The sequence below is a fragment of the Falco peregrinus genome, chromosome Z (genome assembly GCF_023634155.1).
Source record: "Falco peregrinus isolate bFalPer1 chromosome Z, bFalPer1.pri, whole genome shotgun sequence".
Lineage (NCBI taxonomy): Eukaryota > Metazoa > Chordata > Aves > Falconiformes > Falconidae > Falco > Falco peregrinus.
Window position 1 is genome coordinate 56,527,694 of NC_073739.1, and position 18,964 is coordinate 56,546,657.

The 18,964-nt window shown below is 44.9% G+C and overlaps 1 protein-coding gene across 2 annotated transcripts in view; it reads right to left on the minus strand.

Moving 5' to 3' along the window:
* KANK1 (KN motif and ankyrin repeat domains 1) overlaps positions 1-18,964 on the minus strand; it is a 105,406-nt gene that overhangs the window by 42,628 nt on the left and 43,814 nt on the right. The window contains exon 3 of one of the 2 annotated variants that reach the window (XM_027796646.2): positions 12,278-12,394. In XM_027796646.2, coding sequence (XP_027652447.2) covers positions 12,278-12,314 — 37 coding nt within the window. In that variant the 5' untranslated portion in view covers positions 12,315-12,394. Of the gene's footprint in view, positions 1-11,472; positions 11,553-12,277; positions 12,395-18,964 lie in introns of those variants that run through there. The other variant, XM_027796647.2, reaches the window with a different exon arrangement.

The window sequence follows — 18,964 nt, forward strand, 5'->3', positions numbered from 1 at the left end:
CGGCAGCCAGCTGGGCATGAGCCAGCAGGGTGCCCAGGTGGCCAAGGAGGCCAGCAGCACCCTGGCTTGTGTCAGGAGCAGTGTGGCCAGCAGGGCAAGGGAAGGGGACTGTCCCCCTGCACTGGGCACTGGTGAGGCTGCACCTCAAACCCTGTGTTCAGGTTTGGGCCCCTCACTGCAGGAGGGACGTAGAGGGGCTGCAGCGTGTCCAGGGAAGGGCCACAGGGCTGGGGAAGGGTCTGGAGCACAGACCTCTGCCTTATGAGCAACAGCTGAGGGAACTGGGGTTGTTTAGTCTGGAAGGGAGGTGGCTCCAGGGGGAAAACTATTGCTTTCTACCTGAAAGGAGGTTGTAGGCAGGTGGGGCTAGGTCTCTTCTCCCAAGTAACAAGTGATAGGACAAGAGGACATGTCCTTAGGTTGTGCCAGGGGAGGTTTATATTGGATATTAGGAAGAATGTCTTCACTGAATGGGTGGTCAAGCATTGGAACAGGCTGCCCAAGGAAGCTGTTGAGTCACCATCCCGGTGTAGATGCGGTGCTAGTGGTGGACTTGGCAGTCCTGGCTTAATGGTTGGACTAGATGGTCTGAAAAGTCTTTTCCAACCTAAATAATTCTACTAATCTGTGAACTGTGAAACTTCTCTCAGCTGCCTTTAAAATATTTTGTCTGCCTTTTCATCCTGTTTGGGTGGTCTGTAACACACTCCCACCATGATATTTGCCTTTCCCCCTGATTGTAACCCATAAATAGTCAACCCTTTCGTCACCACCATCAAGCTCTAGACAATCAAAACACTCCCTAACACAGAGGGCTACCCCACTGCCTCGCCTTCTTTGCATATCCCTTCTGAAGAATTTATAACCATCCACTGCAGCACTCCAGATGTGCAAGTCATCCCACCATGTTTCCATGATGGCAACTATGTCACAGTTTGCTGCTGTAAAACAGCTTCTAGCTCCTCCTGTTTGATGCCCATGCTGTATGCATTGATGCAGATGCACTTCAGTTGGGCTATTGATCCTGTCACCTTTTTGGAGGGGATAATTCCTACATGACCATTCTCAGGTGCTTCCATGGTTTCTAACACATTGATAACCCATGCGCCTTGCTGCCACATGGATCTCCATCCCCCACCTCGAACAGATATAGCAGACCAAAGGACCTTGCCAGCACATCATCCCTCAAACACTGGTGTTCTGCCCCCAGGCAGTTTCTAGTGAGCCTGGTTTTATCCTCTTCCCTCTTCAAAACTAGTGTAAAGCTCTTCTGATAAGCCCTGCTAACTCCTCTGCAAAGATCCTTCTGCCCCTTTGAGACAGGTGTACCCTGTCTGTCACCAGGAGGCCTGGTGATGTATAAACCAACCGAGGATCAAAAACCCCAAAATTCTGCCGGTGACACCAGGCTCAGAGCCAGATACTGATCTGCTGGCTCTTCCCATTTCTTCCCTCACCACTTCCTGCAACTGGAAAGATAGAGAAGAACACCACTTGTGCTCCTGATCCCTTAAACAACCGTTCCAAGGCACTAAAGTCTCTCTTGATTGCCCTTGGTCTTCTTTGTTACAAATTCATTGCTGCCTACGTGAAAGATCACCAATGGAGAGCCATGCTGGGGCAGGCAGCTTTCTCTTCATATCTTTAACCAGGGCCCCAGGGAGGCAGCAGACTGCCCTATGAAGTGGGTACGGTCTGCATATCGGGCCTTCTGCTCCCTTCAGAAGTGAGTCTCCTGTGACAATGACAATGACCCTTTGTGGGAGCAGTTCCTTTTGACGCAGGGTGTAGGCTGATTTAACCAGGGCGACACCTCCCACGCTAGATGAGCCACTGTCCTCATCATTGTTCAGTTCCACTTGCAGAGCCTTGCACCTACTTGTGCATGGGCACCTGGGCAGGTGGGTGGTCCCAGAGGAGACACACCTGCTGGGCCAGGCAGGAGCTTGTTGCCGTTGCCCCCTGTCCCTTAAGTCACCACGTTCTGCCAAGCGGCGAGAGGATGGGCAATCCTCCATATCATATGTCCTGCCTGCCCGTTGGGTCTGTCCCGGGGAAGGTGGGGTGTGATTCCAGTAAGTCTCTCTTTCACTCCCTGACACTCCTCACCCTACTCACCTTTCCCTGGAGATCCGTCACTACACTGTGACTGCCTGGGCGCACCTCCCACAGGTGTGTACACTGCTGCTGTCCCCTACTGCTGTAAGAGCAGGGCACAGCCTGCAGCCTGGCACCTGACACCATGCTTTCTCTTTTCTGTATGGATGGTGAGGCATGCTTGCTTCATACTTGCTTCTTCCTATTTGAGTGTTAGAACTGAGTGAGCTAGCAACTCGGCTTGCAGCTCCCAGCGGGGCTTGACGAGTCAGCTTTGCTCTCCTATCCTGCAGACACAAAAAGTGAATGACACTGAACCTGAACACAAGAGAAAAGAAAAATCCATGGCTCTAAAAGAAAATATATTCTCAAATCTGGAAACACATATACAGGCTTCTTATGCCACAGAAAATGATTCAAAGTGAACTCTGCCTGCTGGGAACTCAAGTTAGAGATTGACTCCTGGTGTGTTTGAAAAAAGCTGACAGTCATTCGGGGCCAGGTGGCCGATCCTGCCAGCGTGGAAGGCAGCCTGTGTCCTTCAGCCGTAATCCCCACTTCCCTGGCTGAGCAGAGGCGGAGGGTGCTGGAAGGAAGTCACGGGTCTGCCAGCACGACCATACAGGTGACAGTTTTAAGCATCTCTTTCCCACTGCAGCTAAGACTCTGCAATCAATCAAACACCATGGATTTCTAGTAACAACTACTAATCCAGAAATACTGCACTTCTGCCCACAATAACATACTAATTATGCAAAAGGCTGAGGCCAGGAAAAGTGCCACACAAACTGGTGGGAAAAAAAAGTGCCATGCAAAACTAATGGGACCCATGGGCAAGAGTACACATGTCCATTATTAATGTGCCATGTAAACTGCCAAACAGTGCCTACAGTACACATGCAGGAGCATGATCGGAGAAGGACAGTAAAGCTGGAGTGGAGCAGGAGATGCTACACTCAGTTTTGCAGAGAGATGTCTCTCCTGCTGCTGTGGTCTTGACTGTACCTAGTCTTCTACAGGGATATGGGCTGAGACGGTCTGGCTGAGCTACACATGGGCTTGTAGAGTTGTGGCCTTACAACTTTTCTCTGCAAAGGGAGAGGGAAGTAATCTTCCCAGAATTGAACAGTGCATTTTCCACAGCACTGAAGAAGGGTTGCAAGGAAGCCTCTGAGTATTAAAGGCAGAGCAGGGGGAGGAGGAATTTCGGATATCAAGGGGGTGGTACAGGCTGGACCCCAGGGACTGCACCCAAGGAGAAGTCCCTGTGTGCCCTTGGGGAGAGCGGGGTAAGACCAAGCCATTGGAGAAAGGGGCTCAGAGGAATATCAGGGCACAAAAAGGAAATGACGAGCATCCTGGATGGCAGACACAGTGAGAACAGAGGAAAGGAAGGGGACTGTAACTAATGATGGCAAGGGAGAATGGTGAAAGTCTAAAGGGCGATGCAGAGGATGAACAGCCATGTGAGCACATCCAAGTACTGTCAAGCTTAGAAGCTGTGTAACAGCTAGCTGTTTTCACACAGAAAAAGAGAGGAAAGGAGCAGAAGAGAATGATTCTAAAATACACTTCGTTTTTTAACCTTTTAACTTAATATTTGGAAAACATATCTAAAATTTAAGAATCACAATTTATGCTGGAGGGAGAGGAGGAGAAAGGGCACATCCAAGGACTTCTGGAAGTGAAAAAGTACTATTGATCCTTGTAATCCCTTAAAACATGACTGCTCTGATCTTGTCTTTGTGCTTGTCATGTGTGAATGTCAGTCCAGTTTTTCAACCACAAACATGCATTTTATTGTATTTTCTTGCACTATATTTTTTTTTTCAAACTGCATGCTCTAGATTTCCCAGGCCGTGTGCTTGAAGTGTTAAAATTATTTGCGAGGATCAGAGCTGAAATTCCAGTAACAGCAGCTAAGTTGCAGAAGTGTTTTCTTTTTATTATTAGATCTGCAACCCATATGACAGTGCTCCAGGCAAAGGGATTGGTTGTGTGAAGAGAAGGTAAGGGGCTAGCAGTACATCAACAAACATGCCCCTCAGTAATAAGAGACTACTCCAGACCAGCAATGTGTGCTTCACATAGGGAGAACAATCTGTTCCCTATTATAAGCTAATTTGATTCTCACCCTAATCTGACCAAAGCTTCAAACCCAGCTATTAAAAAGTTTCCACCCCCTCCCTCCATCCCTCCCTCTCCTACTTAAAAAAAAAAACAAAAGCAACTGAAGAGCAATATCAAAATATCACAGACAGGTCCTGTATGTTGAAGAAAAACAACGTAACTGTTACAAATAAAAAACATACAGGAAAATATTAATAAAAAAAACATGACAGTTACATAAAACACACATTACAGTGAGAGATAACTACGGAGGAGAAACTGAGCAAGAAAAAAAGCACGGGCTCTGAGAGAGGTAAGGGTCACATTACCTACTTTTACAGGAAAGGCGGCTTTTCAAGTGGGGAAGGATGGACTGAAAGCATGGAAGAATATGACGGGTTCTCACACTCATCTACCTCTCTAAGCATCTGAGCACTTAGTTTCATCAAAGTCTGTGTGAAGAATCAGGTGAAGAAAAATCTCAGGAGACGGTACCTAACACAGACTGAGTATATGCTATGAAGAGAGACAGAGGAGGGGGGAGAGCCCTACTTGGACTCGGTTCATCTGCTAATCCCCCCAGACACTGCAAGCTGCAATATGCATCCTACTGTGGAGGTCAACCATTGCTTTCAGCCAATACAGTTAAGCGTGATTTCCGGATAAAATTAGAGGAGGGAATGGGACAAAGAAAGGGGAGGATGGCTGAAAGCACGCTGCTGTCCCAAAGCTCAGAGCTGGTCACATGGGGACATCCTGGCAGTAATCTGTACTCTGCCACCAAGGGGAGTCATGTTTCCAGAGGAAGGAAATGGAGATACAGCAGCAGTGCCTACGTGGGCAGCATGAGTGCTCCCTCAGCCCCTGAAACTGCTGTGAAAACATGATACGAGAAGCGCTGCCCTAATGTCATCTCTAATACAAATGGCACAGAAGGGGGGGGGGGGGGGGGAAGAGAGAGGTGGCCATTACATGAAGTTTCCCAAGGACTTCTGCTCCAGCAGTAACCCTTCAGCAAAAAACATGTCTAAATGCAGGCACTCAGTGTTCATGAACAGAAGACAACCAGCTGTAATCATGCTGTTTCCATCTGAGCTACTTCCCTGGGGGACCGTATCCTTTTAAAGGCAACAAAATACCCTCCCTTCCCACAGGGAGGAGATTCATACGCGTTATTCATAAACTGCTTTCGGCAGAAGAGTCTGGGAAGGGAATGATGAATAGTGCAGAATAGTTTTGGGGAAAAAATACACTCTTTTGGGTTAAATGGCCACCGGTAGATTTGCTGAGTTGTGTATTTTGAGAGTGGGGAGAAAGTAGAAGTTGCAGAGAGAATAATTTTTCAAGTCTGGAAGAAGTTTATTCTTTGTGGTTTTCCATGTGCCTGCCCATGCTACTAGTGCTTGCCCCTTACCTAGCCCCATGGGCTGCTCCTCCACACAGGTACCTCTCACCCAACCACCACCACATCCGTGCAGAACAGTTACTTCCACCACGAGACCTTAGGTGTTTTATCACTGTAATTGCCACCAGTTCAGTGAGGTTGCATGGTATCATAAACAGCAAGGCATGCCTGTTTAGTCCCTGCAGCATTATTGGCTTTAAAATACAAGATCAGCACCCTTAGCTGCCTCCAAGGGTGTAGAGGGTATGTATTTCCACAGGGAGCCACAGCTGGCCACACACAAAGGTCCAGGTGCTGCCCATGCAAGTGCGTCTCAACAGCTCAGACAAGGAAAGCATACATTACTCCATGAGCAAGCCTGCATCAGAAAGGAATGAACACAGTCCTCTGGTGAGGTGTAAGAAACTTCTGGGCAGCTGCAGAAGACAATCCAGAACCAGACACGACTGCAGTAATCTCTTAACAAGTGACAGACCAATTAAATCTGTTCTGTATCTCACTATGCTTTGTCCTTCCGCAGAGCATCTGCACCCTATATGGCTTTGTGTCTTGGGCTGTCCGCTTCCCACCACATTCAATTTCCATTTATAAGGACTGGGCTATCTGGGCCAGACTACTATGTCCTCAGCTCCTAATGATACTGTATTTACTGTATTCTTTCTAACTTCTTCATGCCCCTTCCCTTTCCAGCAGATGCCAAAATGAGGCCTAAAGAGCATTCTTCAGGCAACAAGTCCTGTGTAAAAAAACATGCATGATCCCTGATCCTCTGCAATCTGATAAAGGCCTCTATATTGACAAATGCAAGTCAATGTGTTTGTTTTCAAGCTTTCTGTTGCAGTGGCAAATGCACCCTTGGATTACAGGTAACAAATAGCAATTGCAGCAGAACTGAGTATTAATTCAAGCAGAAAGTTGGCATTGACTGTGAGATCGTGTGCTCCATCTCCAACTGTTCGTCCAATGCAGATCTGGCATCAGTGAGCATACTACGGCATAATACTGATGGAAATTTTGATATGCCTTGTGATACAGCTGATGTGAAATCACTGGAGGCTCACTCACCCTCTGAAATCACTGATGGCTTACTCACCCTTCACCCCACAGATTTCAGGGTCCCACCCTAGCTTGTTTTTTAAATACTGGGAACCACCACAGTGAGTCACTAGAGTGAGACGGGAGCGGGATCCCAGTGACAGCCCTGCATCCCTTCTGCCCGTCCAGAAAGCACAAGACTACCCGGCAATTCAGCAGGCTCTCCTGATGGCAAGGGTCTCCCACCAGCTGCCAAAGCACACCTTCGGCATACACCCATCCCCATTAACTCTGGTGGTTATCGGATACAAGCTCAGAACAGGGAGCATGGTAGGGGAGCAAGCCCAGGCTTAAATAGGTTCTCATCACACAGCCCTGACTCAACCAAATTACCCTTGCTTGCACAGCTGATTTGATAAAAACACAAACTCACTTGAACCCTGGTCATTCGCACGTGCTAAGCTAAGGAAACCCAGTGCACTTAAGGCTGCTAAGCTCAGAGCTCAGGGTGTCAGTGGCACTGCAGTGATACTAGGTGACACCAACCCTCCAACCCTGCTGGAAAGCAGCAGAGAGCAGCTGTCAGCTGGGGTCTTGGGGCAGGCACCCGCAATACTCAGGAGTAAAGGCTCTATCGAACTGACTATGGCCTAGCAATCAAACACTTCCCATTGCTAACTCCTTCATGTCTGTAAGTCCCATTTATTAGCTGAGGGTCTGTAATGAAAACTGGTGGATATTCTGCCAAAATTAGTAACAGCGGTAATGTTCTGCTGCACACTGCTTTTTTCTGTACTTCAGATCATTAGGTTGGAAATCATGCAAAACTCCATGCATATTGGCTAAGATTATGCACATCAGGAAAATCAAATCATAGGAAAGACTGCAATTCAAATAATCCAGTTAACTCAAAGGAAAGTATGTCTACAAATATTTTGGTAAGAGTTGTTACAAATCAATGCAGAGGATGTGTATGATAAAAACATTTGCTCTAAGCAAACGTGTGTTCTATTTATTGGCTTCAATAAAAAGGGTTAATAAGTCAACAGGGTTTTCATAATACTTTACAACCAGTTGCTTAAGCATTTCTATACCAGCAGATGGAAAACGCATTTATTAAACATTTGGTCTTTGAGTCACACTGATGTTAATATCTCAACATTAATTCAAGCAACAGCTTCTTGTAACGGCCTCATTCTCCAGCTTACCAATTCATAGTTATAACTTCACTTAGGAGTCAAGAAAACCACTTGGAGATAAAGAAAATCTAACCAGGAGGCCCACAGGGTGCTGCAGAGTAACTGCATATATAAAATAACCAGAGGGACACCTGGCTGCTGCAGAGGAAGCTGTGCTCCAAGACGGTTTTTTTTATCTGCCATCAAGCCTGCAGCCCCTGGTACACTCTCTAGCGGGGGTGGCGTGTGCCCAGGTCTGCTGGGGACAGCTGAGTAAACTGGGAGCAAAGGTACTGGGTGCCTGCACACTGACTACTACAGCAGCAGTTCCTTGCTTTACAGGTGTAACATGACTCACAGTAAAAAGGACAGTGAGTCGCTACAATGACACTGCTTTAAGAACAGTGTAGGAATCTGAAGGAGGTTAAGCCAATAGCAGTTAAACACATAGGGAAATAATTCAAACGCACCCATGTAAGCTACACTGCTCCTGGAAGTAGAAGCACGTTAAAAATGGGCTAGGAAGCCATGAAAACACAAATCTTAAACAAGAGCAAGGGGGAAGGCACAGACAGAAGGGGAAAAAAAAGACCAGGGAGAACTCCGCCACCATATACAGAAAACAGTTCACTTTTGCTTTACAGCAAAGTGATGAAAGCCTTGCTATTCCAACCCCTGCAGCTTGTCCTCCTCAGGAAAACTGGAAAAGCTTTTCTTCCGTTAAAACACTTCCTCATGTCTCTGTTAAACAGATGACTGACAATTCTGTGGTCTCTGGATGCAGACCATGAGGTGCTTAGAGAAGTCAAATAAAGCAGATGTTTTCATTATGGTTAGAAACAAATATGGTTTTTAATCCTTATATTTTTTAATCAGTCTCCTATGTTTGCTTTGCTGCTTCCTTGTTTTCTACATCAGAATAAATGGAATTGGACTGGAATTTCACACCATTCCGTGCCTTTCAGACCATGTGTTTTGAAAAGAAAGTTTCAGCAAACCAGTTATTAGTGAAGGGCATAAAAATCCAGCCAGAAGTATTTCTAAACCTCCCGGTAAGTTTTAGGCTGGTGTGCACCGTGTTTTTTGTAGCTTCCTGGAGGATGTTTCTACAGCTATCACTACAGAAATGTTTGCAGAGCCTCATTAAATAGATGATTTAGGCATCAGGCCTAGTAAGCACAGAAGCTAACAATTACTGGAAGTTTCACCCAGCGGTTAATGGACACACTAATACTATTTTGAGAAACAATTACACCTTTTTTGTTTTGTTTGTGTCTTGTACTATGCAAAGAGAAATTAATTTGTACGCTGCATCGAATCATCTCCAGCCTCCCTACAGCTCCCCACAGACGCAGGGTATTTCCCAGCTCCTGCTGCAGCTGCTCCCAGAGCATGATCTGCACTGCTTAACCCTGCAAAGTTTACCAGACTGAGCAGTAAGCTCACATGCCACCAGGGCAGACTCGAAACTGCAAATAGTTGTAACCAACTGACAGCACTCAACTGATAAAATAAAGCAAATTTTTTTTCTGAAAACGCCAATTTATCTATCACTACCATTTGACAGACTTCAGCTGTTTTCTGAGGAGATGGCACAACTTTGACAGAGCCTAATGCAAAATCAGTACCAAGTCTCCAAATCGACTTCTAAAATGTATTAAAATGAACAAATAAGCTTGCAGCTCACAGAAATACAGTTCAGTACAAGACCTCTGTGCAATGAAACCTGGAACAGAGTAATAAAACAAAACTATTGTCAGCAGCAAACAAAACTATTGACAAACAGTACTGAAGTCTAAATCACAGTCTCAGTTATTTATTTGCCACATTTAAAGTTCATGTCTTTACGAAGATATGCAAGGGGCAGAAAAATTTATGATAGGTGCTTTCATGATAAACGCATCACTTGCTTTGTAGGTTATCTGGCATACACACTCACTGAAAATATTTACAACAAATATACTTCCCATAAACATACTTAAAAAAACCCCTCTATACAAATGCAAAACAGCTTGATCCTTTCCTGGAAACAAGTTCCAAATTCAAGCATTTCTCCACAGAATTTATCGGCAGTAGCAGTCCATATAGGCTTTATACAGAAAAAAATTTACCAAAATAGCACATAGGTATAATCATTTAACAGTGCAAGTACTCACATTCTCGAGTTAACCAAAGCAAACCACTGCTCCTTAGTCACCTCGTACTTGAATGCAGCTGAACATGTGGTCAAACTTGCCAAAATATTCAAGTAACATAAATGCAGCTGAGTAGTCCATAACAAGTCTTTCTAGTTCTTTTTCCTGCTGCTGATTGATTCAGAGGGTGCAGAAACACCACCCCTGAAGTTGGTCTTTCCACTCTTAGAGCTCCATGCAATTAAGAAACTTGCTTCAATACTCCAACGCCCAAATCAGTTCCTGCTCATCCAAAGGCATTTTCTCCCAGGCAGCAATGGCAGGACAACAAATCACAGGTATTTGCAGCCCATTACTCTGTCCATTGTGAACTGCTGAGGATTTGCAGACAGGGGCATATATAGCTGCATGTTAGAACGCCGGCCTCAAGGGTTTGCAAAGCCAACAAGTCCTGACAGTCTCTGTAAAATGTTGTCCAATTTAGTTTTGAATTAAATACTTGCAAGTCATTATAGCGTCTTTCTACGAATAAGGGAACAAACAGCTTCTACCCTGTAAGAAGCCTTGTTTGCATAACAATCCTGAAACTAGAACTTCATCTTGCATTAACACATCCCCAGTACAAGCATTCAGCTTCTTTTAGCTTTACCTATCAGCCTACCAACTTTTTCAATAGACAGTTCTACTGCTGGGAAGGCGGGGGTGGGGGGGGTGGGGGGGGTGGTGCGGGGGGGAGGTGGAATTAGTAAAAACCAATCAGTAACACTCCGTGCACAATTTTTCTTTCCTTGTAAGCAGAGGGAATCGTTCTGCATGACTTCAGTTAAAAGCGTATTACTAAAAAAAGTCAAATTACATGGGGGGGTTTAGGCAGTAAACAGCTACAGTTAAGTCACACAACAGAAGTTTTGAAGCCTGCTTTCTCAGAAGGATTACGAAAGGCTACAAAAGGATATAGTTTCTTTCTTATAGAGTATACTTCTAATTGTATAAAAATGGGGAGGAGGGAAGAGGAAAATATCCTTTTTCATCAGTCTCAGGATTTAACAACATCGGTAAATTTAATCTTAAATCATCAACAGATAACAATAACTCCCATGTCTTCATGTAGCTTCCACTAGCCTTTAAAAAAAGACTTCTCGTTTTGCATGAATTGCAGATGACACTCCATATTTCTAATGCCCTTCACACAAATGCTGTAATCCCTTGCACTAATTAGAACAATTCTACAGTGACCACAGTGAGTAATTTCGGATTTGTTTCCATACCAGAACATACTTTCAAAGGAGGTTGGTGCTAAAATCCCCTAGATAAGCCAGTTCTCAATGTATGTATGTCATTATCTAGCCAGTAGCATTTGAACACGAATGCATAAGCCTTAAGGGGCCGGGGGGGGGAGCTGAAATTTCTGATAACATGGATAACAAAAAAGATACTTAATGTTCCTTCCCAGGATATTCAAAGTGATCCCAGCAACCACAGCCTTCATTGATAAATCCATTTCCCATCATACCTACATTAGGAGGTCTCACAAGAAGCACCTGCAAGTTCCTGCCGCGCACTTGAAATTTTCCATGTAATCCCACTGTGGCAGCCTCAGCTTTAGTGGGCTCAAGCTGTGTTTGCGCAGTGATCAGGAGAACACGAAAATATTGACACAACCACAGGAGGAACCTGCTGTTGTGCTGTTATCTGCAACCTCTGCCCCCTCCTGACCTGTCAGTCCTCCTCAGCAACCTTTGAACACCAAGCGATCTGTTTCAAAGCATGTCACCCAACCAAAACAGACATCTCAGGAGCTTCTTAAAATAATGAAAAAGTGAAATTAAATGAACTGAACTGAACACCTCCTCTTGATGTTGCTTGAGAAATGCTTTTAGGTTTTGCTGAGAAGCAGGAAACAAAAATCAGCCTGACGAGTAAGGGTGACCAGGAAGGGCTGGAGATTCGATGTGTAAGAGCTGGTTAATCTCACAAGTTAATTAGAGACACAGGATAACAACCACATGACTTTCTGCAGCAAACCCCTAGGCTTCTCAGAGTCTGGTGTAAGCTAGAATAGCTCCTTGAAAGCAGAGAGCGCTGCATGCTAAACAACTGAGTGCCAGTCCTTACATCTTTGCAAACACTTTATATACTTAAAATATTAGGTATGGGGGGAGGGGTGTGTGTGGCAGGACAGACAGGCTCCGATTTACCAGCAAATTAGTTTTCAGTATTTAGTTTTAACTGCTGCTACTTTCACAATTTAAGAAAAAAAAGGGTTTTTTTTAAAGAATTAATAATTCGAAGGGTGAAAAGCGTTCCAGATTAGTTACCTGTAGTGCTGCCGTTAGTATTTGCTGGGTAGGCCATGTTTGCTCAGTGACACATCCAGAGCTAGGCTGTTAGGTGTCATGCAAATACCATGCATCAAGTCCAACCAGACATGCAACCTGCAACAGACAAGAAAAAGGCAGTTAAGAACACACAATTTTAAGAAGTTAGGTACATTAAGCAGTGGACATCTCTGAGTGTTTAAAGTATCATCTTCAGTGTGGACTTCACCATAGTAGTAATTTATATTCCTCTTAATCAGTGTCCTAGCTATTACAAAATTCACAGCTGTCCTGGCGTCTGAAGCTGAATTGTGGCTCTCTGGCAACCTCCAAGGAGGACCACTGTCCTCAGCGACAATGTAGCCAGCTGAATTTGCAATGGGCCTTGGTTTTTTGGCCTGACCTCAGCTTTTTTGTGCTTGGTCCCTGGACTCCCTTGTACCACAGCAGCTTCCTCACTTTGCTGGCACATATGTAAAGTTTTAGGCTACCCAATGTTTTACACAGGCAGGGTTAGAGGATTTTTATGTAAAGACCCCCCACAGAACAGCTGTACCAGCGAGCGGGGGACCAGCTGCAATTTCTGAGCTCACACGTCCCCCATGGTAAGTGAGGGCAGAAGGACCCACTGCAGACACAGCCAAGGCCAGCACATGCATCCCCACTGCTGGACAAACCCAGCAGCTGATGGCAGCTGTGAGGACACCTGTGAGGTCAGGGAACCAGAGCTAGCTGGCAGAGACTCTGCTGGGACAGCGCACGGCTGACTGCAAGACCTGTCCCATGCAGGTCCCAGTGGTGAGAGGTTTTCTGGGTGTGAGGTTTTCTGTCAACCCACATGTGGCGGATTCAGTGGAGAAGCAGTGCTTGCCAGAAGCTCAGGCTGCTGGTACAGAAAAAGGGCGGTTGCCCTGGGTGGGTGGCTGCCAAGCTAGAAGCCAAGTGAGAGGCAGGAGCAAACCCAGCAGCAGTTTTTTGGCTACCTGGCTGCTGCCTGGCTCTGGAAATCCAGCCTTGCTGGCTCTGCAGCCGTGCTCCTGCTTCTCCTCCCTGGCCCACCATAGGGGCAGCCTGATCACAACCATCATGTTCAGAGCAACAGATCTGACTAGACTGGGGCTGCAGACACACCTCCTCTTGGCTCTGCTTCAAGTTTTCTACAATCCAAACAGCATTTCATTTTGTTGACCCAGATAGGTGGAGCTTAGGTGTATGCAGAACACCCTGCTTTGCAGACCCCAGTCTGACTTAAGCTGACAGCTCCTCAACAAACCAGTCACATTTTTCCAATTAGATTTGATTTGGCTCTGACAGTACATGCATGGATGTATTTCAAAGCTAAGCAGATTAACAGAGGAAAAGAAACCCAGAAATGAATTAGTGCAAGCACCATGTGAATCTGAGTCAAAGTTGCACCAACCCATAGAGAAGCTGGCTGTCTCCTAAAAGTCAGAGGTCCACCATGCAGGCTAATACAGCTTAGCTTTCCCCTTCAAGGAACATAAGCACAAATCACTTCATTTTTAGTACAGTCCTGACATCAGTTTTCCAAGAATGCAGAAACACCTCCAACTGCAACTCCTCCTCCTCACACTCTGCCATATATTCTTAAATTTACAATCTCTTGTTCAACGGAGGGCAGGACATGAAGCCATGATAAAGATTGTACAAGCAAAAGACTACAAACAACAAAATAAACAGGCATCCAACACAGACCCTGACATAGAGGCCCATCACAAGATTCTAGGTGTAAGAATAATTATCAGATGTCTGAAACAATGAAGCACAGAGAAAAAAAAGCAGAAAGGCATGTTGCTGGCCCAGTCTGCAGCCAGGTCCAAAGTTTGAAACCTATGAGCTTTTAGGAAAATATTAACTACTTCCTTTCAAATGAAGAAATTTTCAAGAATCACTTCCATCTCTGCTGTTGCCATCAGGATATAAAGTTATGTTTGCAGTTCAAGAAAGGCAATTTTTACTGAGTCACAATGAACACTTACTCAAAAATTATTATCTGTCTCCATGTTAACTTTCTCAGGACAGTCACTGTCTCAGGGCAGGCTGCACTTTGCTGGACACAGACTCTACCAGCAATGCACCCAAGCGTAAACCAGGGCTGAATTAATTCACCCACTTCTAATTTGTTCAGCACAGCTCTGTACTTCTCATTAGTGCTGTAAACAGGTGTGCTTCCCTGCTTTCGTTATGCTTATTGTACAGTGCTGCAGCAGAAGTCTTGCACCATTGTATACACAGTGTCTAAACATAGCTCTTGCTTTATCAGGCAATTCATGTTCCGCCACTCTGCAGTTTCCTATCCCTCTAGAAGCAAAGAAAGCTCAAAGGAGGCTGCTCAGGAAACCTGACCCAAGATTTGCATCCATCTGGCCAAAGTCCTCCAGAGTCCTGTCTCGGTGCTCCTGCAGAGCTGGATGTTAGCTGGTTGCCTGCACTTGCTCAGCTTGCAATACTAGCTGCACCACCAGCTGCACCACCACTAACACTGGTACAAAGGGAGATGTGAGAGTATGCACCCAGGGATGGGTACGAGCAGATGGATGGGAGGGGGCCTTGCAGGGTCCCACCTGGACCCACCTCTTTTAGGTGCAATGCAGTCCCAAATGAAAGCAGGTCAACCACCGAAGTGAGCCCCAACTTAAAACCCATGCTTCGGCGTGCCTGGAAACTCATCATGGGTTTAAAAGTAAAACCTGTTAGGCTCCATCCTATCCGTTTCAAAAACACTAGGCACCATCACAGGCACACATGAGGAGAGCTTCCCAATAACGAGAACCAAATGCAATTGAGGTAAGAACTGACATAAAATTAATAAAGACACTGCTGAAAGCCAAAACAGAGCCTCAGGTCTGCATTTTGTTGTGGCTTAGAGAGATATAATTGACCTGGTACAAATTCCCTTCTAGGTACACTTCTATTGGTTTCAAAACTGTGCAGGCTTAAGTATCTCCATTAAGAAACAAGTTCACCTCTACTTAAAACAGTGATGCTTCTGAGCTTAAGTGAGGATTAATAAAATAATCTAGGAAGCAAAGTCAGTCCAACAGATAGGAGAAAAGAAGAAAAAAAAAAAAGAGAAGAACATAGGGTCTAGTAATTTGCTAGCTAAGGTAAGTGGAAGAATTAGCTCTTTTCTTTTTTTTTTTTCCTTAGATGAAATGCAGCTGCAGATGACAACCTGCCTATTAAGCAGCTGTGAAAAGTATGGAAAAAATCTGACCTAGCTCAAAAGACTGATGGAGGAAGGGAATTCAAACTGCTTTGACCCACAACAATACGTTGTGAACCTAATTTCTGAAATTGCACTGACACATACATGGAGCATTTTTAGAAAGGTATTGCCTGTGATCCCCCAGCAACACACACCCCAACAGCTGCACTTTGCAGGAGTCCCTCATGTGAGCAAGGCACAGGATGACACCAGAGGCCAGCGAGAATACACAGAAAAGGAACATCTAGCCTGCTTTACAGCAAAGCATGTTCTCCAGCACAGACATCTTACAAAAGAAAATCTGTAGACGAGCTTATATATTCCATTCCGAACTCTTCAAATTTCTCCCCATGTGTTTTTACATGCTCACCCCATGCATGCCTGTGAATACTGTGATTTACAGACCCTAGGGCAAATGCAAAACAAGCAGAGACTAGCTATATGAAGTGTTATTGCTCAATGAAGCAGTTGTTTATAAAGTGTTTTGAATGAGATATTCAAACTCTCTTCTGCCCTGAGGTTCAATAGCAGAAACCTTAAACACACATGATCCTCAGTTTCTACAAACTATCACGACACCCAAGCTTTTACGTTTTTTTTCTTTAGACAGAACATAAAGCCTATGTCTTAATCCTGTCCTAATCACAAGTGACAAGAACCTTGCTCCTCCTTTGTGCTGCATCTTGTCAGGTCACCTACACCTATTTGTGCACCAGAAATATCTATGTACATATGCATCAGTTCTGGCATCCACATAGCAGAGCTGTAGACTCAGGGGGCACAGACCTTGTAGGAAATCCAGGCTCCTGCTTTAGCCCAGTGTTTGCAAGACCAGCTTAAGACACAAAACAGTTGAGATTTTGATATAAGAGCAGTTGTAGAATGGTTTCTTGGCCACACACTAATTAGAAGAGAAATATAACTCAATTCTTAGCCCAGAAAAACAATCATGAAAGTTGTCCTGTCCAGGGGCCGCAGTCACACGTGGGAAATGGTGATGTGCACATGCTTGTTTGTGGGATTCAAGAAGACAGGCCTTGGCTTCCCAGGCAACAGCGCTTTAGGCTAAGTAGATATGCATATAAATTTTCTTTTTTCTCATGGCCCGCGCAGACTGTTAAGAGTAAATGGTCACGTCAGCCACTCCACACAAGCTCCAGATCTGCAGATATCCTGAACCACTCACAGGGTGAGTGTGGCTGATACACCAAGATGCTACTGCTTAATATCTGGACTAAAATGGGGAGCATTGCGGGGCAGAGCTGTGCAGGATTCAGGCGTACCAGCTCCCAGTTGTTCAGGTGGATGTAGTCAGAGGATGGTCCCTGGAGGGAAACCAGCTCTGCAATCCTGTCCAGCAAGTGCAAAGGGGAGATTAAGTAGACCTGGGATAGAGAGGTTTGACAAGTCAACCCATGAGATGCAACACAGGAGGAAGAACTGGTACTGCTCCATTCCTGTTACACATCAGTGCAACAAGACTTCTGCCTGACACTTCCCTCTCACTTGTGAGCTGTCCAGGCAGTAGAACTCGCTCAGTTTCATTCTGAAAGATGCTGATAACATTTGCAAACAAAAGCCAAGACACATGCAAAACCCACCTAAACACACTGGTAATTTCTGTAGCTGCAAGAAGAAATAGGTACTGGAAATCCCTCCTGCTCAGCCAGAGGGGCAAGCACTTTCCAAACTTGTGCAGCTCTACAGTAAACAGGAATGTCTGCAACCTAATTTGTACCCTCAACCAAATATGCCAGGCACAATTTAGATGAAGCAAGGGCTGAAGCCAGCAACAGCAAAAGAGAAAGTATGCAGGGAGTTGCTCTGTGGTTGGTATCTACCCTGGGAGAATGACTGTGTATCTCACTGATACTTTCTTTTCAGTCTTACCCCTGATGTGGTTGTGTTCTTCTTATCCATATGTTTATCAAAACGGGGCCAACAGACTGAGAAGCAAAGTTTATAAGGCAGAAAACTTTTGCTGGTTTTGTTGTTTCTTAAATTTAAAAACCAAGTAAGAATGCAGGCATGTGGATTTTTTTCAGGTCAGACACAGAGCAGTCAGCTTTGAGATAAGAGTAAGCTGTGAACAATTATAAATTTCCCTTAATTATTTAATCATGCAACAATTTACCCATTCACATACTTTCTAGAGCAAATGCCTTTTTAATGTTGAATCCAAATCACAAGCAAAACTATGCAAGTTCAGTTGCTGCCTAAGTCTGACTAACTGAACAAAATAAATCACTAGCACAGGCTGTTTGCCTAGGCCACCCTAAAATGCAAAAGTAAAAATTCCCTGGGATCAGTGTTTCTTGCAGCCTCTCTCAGGCAGCAGCCTGTTGTGATTCAGCCTCCTCCATCAACAGACATGATCCAGAGCCGATTCTTCCTATATGCAATATGACAGGCAATTTATATTGGACTATATTTAACAAAGCAACCAAAAAAAAAGCCACCTCTCACTATGGTATATTTTTTTTCTGCAGGATCTGCAGTACGCTGGGAGCAAAAGAAGCCTTGTAAATCCTTTAAACAGGCAAGTTAATTAACAAGATATGGCTACGGTCAGCATTAATTTACCTGCCTGCCTTCCTCACTCCCTCCACATATGGCATTGGCCTGTAAAAGGCCTCTCTTTACAACACAGCTCCAGGCAAAAGCTGAGCTAAGCTCTGGTAGAAAGGGAGTGATGGCTCAGAAACTCTGGGACCTGAGTCAGCAAGCTGAAAGAACAGTCAGAGTGCTCCCAGCCAGGGCACGTGCTTCCCTTCTGCCACAAAACCAAAAAAAATCAGACCTGACTCTTGAGCTTTATTGCTTTTGAACCACAAACTCCCAACTACTGCAATGCCAGGCTCTTATTTCTTAAGTTATGTTGGAATTAACCATTAGTCATTTTCATTGGGATGTCCTAAATTGTCTTCCCCCTCTCTGAAGCAGATTTGCATTAAGCTCTCCACCTGGTTGGTTACTTCTGCAAGCAGAGAATAAATGCACAACCTTCAGCAACAAAACTGTCTAAGAGGTTTTCTTCTGCACACATGAAAACAGTCTCCTCCTCATCCCCTGAGCTGAGCTTCTGCAAAGTTTCTGCTTCATTCTCCCCAGCCACCTTACTGCACAGGAGCCAGGCTTTACTGGGCAGTTTTTGGTGCAGAAAATGCCTCAGAAAATGGACATATATGAAACTCTTTCAGAAATCATTGCATCCTTCTAGCTACCCTAAATAACAGCAATTTTCTGAATCCCTCCCCAGTATTGCTTTGTCATGTTTCTTAGCGATACCAGCAATGCTCTTCTACCATCAGCTGTTGGGTTTTAGTTTCCCTTCATACGGAATTTCCAAATGGGTCTGGAGGATCCAGAAAAGAAATCAGCTGTTCCGCACAAGCTACTCATTGACTTGCTGGTACCAAGCAACAGGGGAAGGATTTCTAAATACTACCCAACAGACA